General features: G+C 37.1%; 1 protein-coding gene across 1 annotated transcript in view; it reads left to right on the forward strand.

Moving 5' to 3' along the window:
* LOC108692427 overlaps positions 1 to 2528 on the forward strand; it is a 27787-nt gene extending 25259 nt beyond the window's left edge. The window contains exons 6-10 of the mRNA XM_018200661.1: positions 1 to 498; positions 596 to 754; positions 916 to 1091; positions 1180 to 1386; positions 1807 to 2528. Coding sequence (XP_018056150.1) covers positions 1 to 498; positions 596 to 754; positions 916 to 1091; positions 1180 to 1386; positions 1807 to 1886 — 1120 coding nt within the window. The 3' untranslated portion in view covers positions 1887 to 2528. The remainder of the gene's footprint in view (positions 499 to 595; positions 755 to 915; positions 1092 to 1179; positions 1387 to 1806) is intronic.
* The last annotated feature ends 1612 nt before the right edge of the window (positions 2529 to 4140 follow it).

The following is a 4140-nucleotide window of genomic DNA, read 5'->3' on the forward strand; positions in this document are numbered from 1 at the left end:
CGTACTGATGGAAAGCCGATGCCAATATACTGGAGTCTGGACGGAAGCAGCGTTTTGGATGTACCTGTTTGTGCGATCGGTCGCGGATATTTTCCCGACGACTGCTGTTGCCCTGATCGACGCAGCGGTGGTGATTGCGACAAGAGAGACGTCATGTGGTCGCGGCGATGTAGGACGCCAATTGGCTTTCGGTTCCCTTGGTTTCGCTCTGCTAGGACCACTGACCGGCTATTTGAGCACTCTGACGAGCAACATCGGACCGGCTTATTGGCTACCTTTTGTCCTACACGCCGTATTGATGATTCTCGCGGCCATCATTGCTTTGTCGGCGGATGGCATGCCTCTCAGTCCACCAGAATGGTGGTGGCACACGAGAAGCGGCATGTTAGCGTTGCCAATGAGCGCTGTCAAGAGGTACAGCAGTGAGACCGTCGCCCTAATCTTTGTCCTGCTAGTCATGGGAACTTTTTGGAGCGCGATGGATAGCTATCTACCTTTGTAAGAGTTCGTTAAGATAGCTTCAGATCGTTGAAGGAATAATTTAATTACGATATAATTCGTTTGAAATATTAAGAATTTCTTTCCTTTGACACAGGCATCTGCAAATATTAGGAGGCGATGAGCTTTCCATCGGAGTCGCTATGACTGTCGGAGCGATACCTGCATTCTTGTTCCTCTGGAAGTCTGAACATCTTGTTGATTACTGTGGACACAGTAATCTTCTCATCACTGCCTTTACAATGTACATAATAAGGTAGGTAAGTTTTTTTCAAATCTAATAATCGTGCGATCAGTTTAACTGAAACAAGATCTTGTCACTAGGTTTTATCATTTATCATTTATCATTCGTTTCAAAGAGTATTATTTTATGTATAAAATTCTCTTGATAAATATTATATTGATAAATTTGGTCAGATTCACCGGACTGAGTCTCGTATCTGATCCCTGGTGGTCTCTCATTTCGGAAGCTTTAGAAGTATTCACCTTAGGAATAATGTGGGTTACTACCATTCTCTACCTGAGACATTTGGTACCGCGTCATTTGACCGTAACTGCCCAAGCGTGGCCTGTGATAGCTCACTTTTGCATCGGTATGTTTCCAATCTGTAACTGCGACAATGAGAGAACGGACAAATAGAACTGAATTATTAATATTAATTCTGTCCGATTAATTCATAGGCCGATGTCTCGGATCCGTCATTGGTGCTTATATCAATCTCGGCGACGAAGACATTGTACAATCATTGAGATTCGTGTTTCGTTGTATGGCGGTAGCAGCGGCCATCGTTGCCAGTCTGTATTTTGTATTGTATCATGGAATATTGAAGCCGAGATGTCATGCACATACCATCCAGAGTTCTCGTCAACCCTCCACAATCGTGCAAGGTAAGCGTAGATGTTTTAATAGCGCGCACTTAAGTTAATCTCAGCAAAGTCTTAAATGTACTCCGTCTAACTTTAATTTTGGCTTTACAAGCTGCCATAAGGGATTATGAATTGAGTAAGTGATCGAACACGCTCAAGATTTTCTATACATCTTTCAGATTTTTCAGAACATAAATAATTTATGTGTTACCTAATAATAATATTTCTTATCTACGCGGAAATCTTCAGAACTGACTTTTTCTTTAACGATAAACTGAAATACATCACGATCTGAAAAAAGAATCAGTTCTGCAGTATTTCCTCGAGAGATGCCACTTTTTTCTGCATGTATTATGGAGAACTGTGATGTTTCCGAACGCGAGCTATGTTTCTAATTTTCATCGTTTTCATAATTTTTTTTTTACAATTTTACCAATATAGCGATGAATGGCAATGGAAATTACGCGCCGCTGAGAGTATACCATAATGGAATGGGCAGAAAGGGTCAATTTCGATATTGAGACGTTATGTGTACAAACGAATGCAGAGCTCTAGAAACAACATACAACAATGATTCCATAATGTAACGTATAAATGTTATCAGCGACCAAGTGTGTGTTCTCAAGTATTTCGCGTTACGTCGTATTTATCATTATTTGTTAATTTAAGTCGACATATTACTGTTTCTGTTTCTTAATGTTATTATTTAAATGAATTATTATCACAAGGATCACTACTTGCTCAAGTACGTTCTATGAGCTATATCAGTATCTATTTGTAACTATAAAGCGTAAGCATATACATATAGCGAACAGCATAACACGAATAATTTTCACGTAGTACAAAAAGAGATAGGAAAACATTTTTTATGTACAAAAATATCCACGAAAAACAAGTAATATTTCTAATATTTCTTTAGTTTTATAAATTCCTTTTTTTTTAAATACAATTACTTTTACATTTACATAACTTTTGTGATATACCTGAGGTATATACAATTAAAAATGAATAAACTTTTTTTGATGAAATTATTACAGCGAGATTTACATGCGTTTTCACATGTAATATAAATCCGATAAGTACATCAATAAAAGAGGTCTATTTGACTAGACAAATGTTACGTTTCTGTGAGTTGATATAAATGTATACAAGAAAAATGAAATAAAAACACGTTGGAAAGAAACGATATTACCATTTACTGATTGTTTATAATATATGTATATTATAAGTTTATTTATATGCAATGAGCAGAATTTCAACGTTGCTGACATGATTATAGCCGCTGAAAGAAAATATTGGGTTGTCCGGAAAATTCGTGCCGATTTTTGGTAGGTGGCGTAAGGATAGGTCTGAATATATCGGAACGATTGACATGTGTACATATCGTAAAAGACAGTACTTCAGGCATACTTGGAAAAAAATTTGGTTGCGATACGTTAATTTTTGTCAGTTTTATACGCCTTTGGATATGAATGGATTGGAAGAAAACAAAGTGCATTTTAGGCATTTAATGCTTTTTTTTTATCGGAAAGGCAAAAATGCCACACAAGCGGCAAACAAGATATGTTTATGGCGAAAGTGCTGTAGCTGAAACTGTGCGGAAGTGGTTTGCTAGATTTAAAGCTGATAATTTCAACCTTGAAGATCAAGACGCCCTACCCGACCCCGGGTAAGCCCTCCACCACAGATGAAGATCAGATTAAAACACTGATCGAGAATAATCCATGCTATACGATACGTAAATTAGCAGAAATGTTGAATATGTTAAAATCCACCATTCACGAGCATTTTGTAAAGCTTGGCTACATAAACTGTTTTGATATATGAGTTCCCCACGATTTAATGGAGAAAAATCTGATGGATCGCATTTCCATTTGCGACTCCCTCTATAAACGCAACGAGGAAATACCATTTTTGAAGCAAGTGACGGGGGATGAAAAATGGATCATTTACAATAATGTTGAGCGAAAAAGATTTTCGGGAAAGCGGAATGAACCACCTTTAGCCATCCCAAAAGCCGGTCTTCATCCAAAGAAGGTCATACTCTGTGTTTGGTGGGATTGGAAAGGGATCCTGTATTATAAGCTTTTACCAACAATGAGACGATAAATTCAGAGAAGTATTGTTCCCAATTAGACGAATTGAAGACAGCAATTGAACAAAAACGTCCAGAAATAGCGAATCGTATTTCATCAGGACAATGCGCGGTCTCATGTGTCTTTGATAACTCGACAAAGTTGTTGGAACTCGGTTGGGATGTTCTACCCCATCTACCATATTCACTAGACCTCGCGCTCTCTGATTTTCACCTATTTCGATCATTACAAAATTCTCTTAATGGAAAAAGCTTCAACTCTTTAGTCGAGGTAAAAAATCACTTAGAAAAGTTTTTCGAAAAACCTGAGAGATTCTGGAAGGAATTTTCAAGTTGCCTGAAAGATGGAGAAAGGTTATAGAACAGAATGGCATCTATATAATTTAATAAATGTATACTAAAATTTAAATCTTCTGCGTTTCAATTTTCCTTCAAAATCGGCACGAACTTTCCGGACAATCCAATATATCTAATGGCTTAACCGCGAAACTTGCGTATGATAAATTACATTAAATTTAAAGTAGGCTACTGTGATTACGTGTTTTATATATAGATATATAACAATTTATTCTCTTCGTACACTTTTCTTCTTTTTCCTCACAAAATTTTAACGTGATATACACGCATAAGTTTGCAGTTACAAGTAATTAGATGACAAATGTTATTGAATAGCATATATA

The sequence above is a fragment of the Atta colombica genome, unplaced genomic scaffold, assembly GCF_001594045.1.
Source record: "Atta colombica isolate Treedump-2 unplaced genomic scaffold, Acol1.0 scaffold70, whole genome shotgun sequence".
Taxonomy (NCBI): domain Eukaryota; kingdom Metazoa; phylum Arthropoda; class Insecta; order Hymenoptera; family Formicidae; genus Atta; species Atta colombica.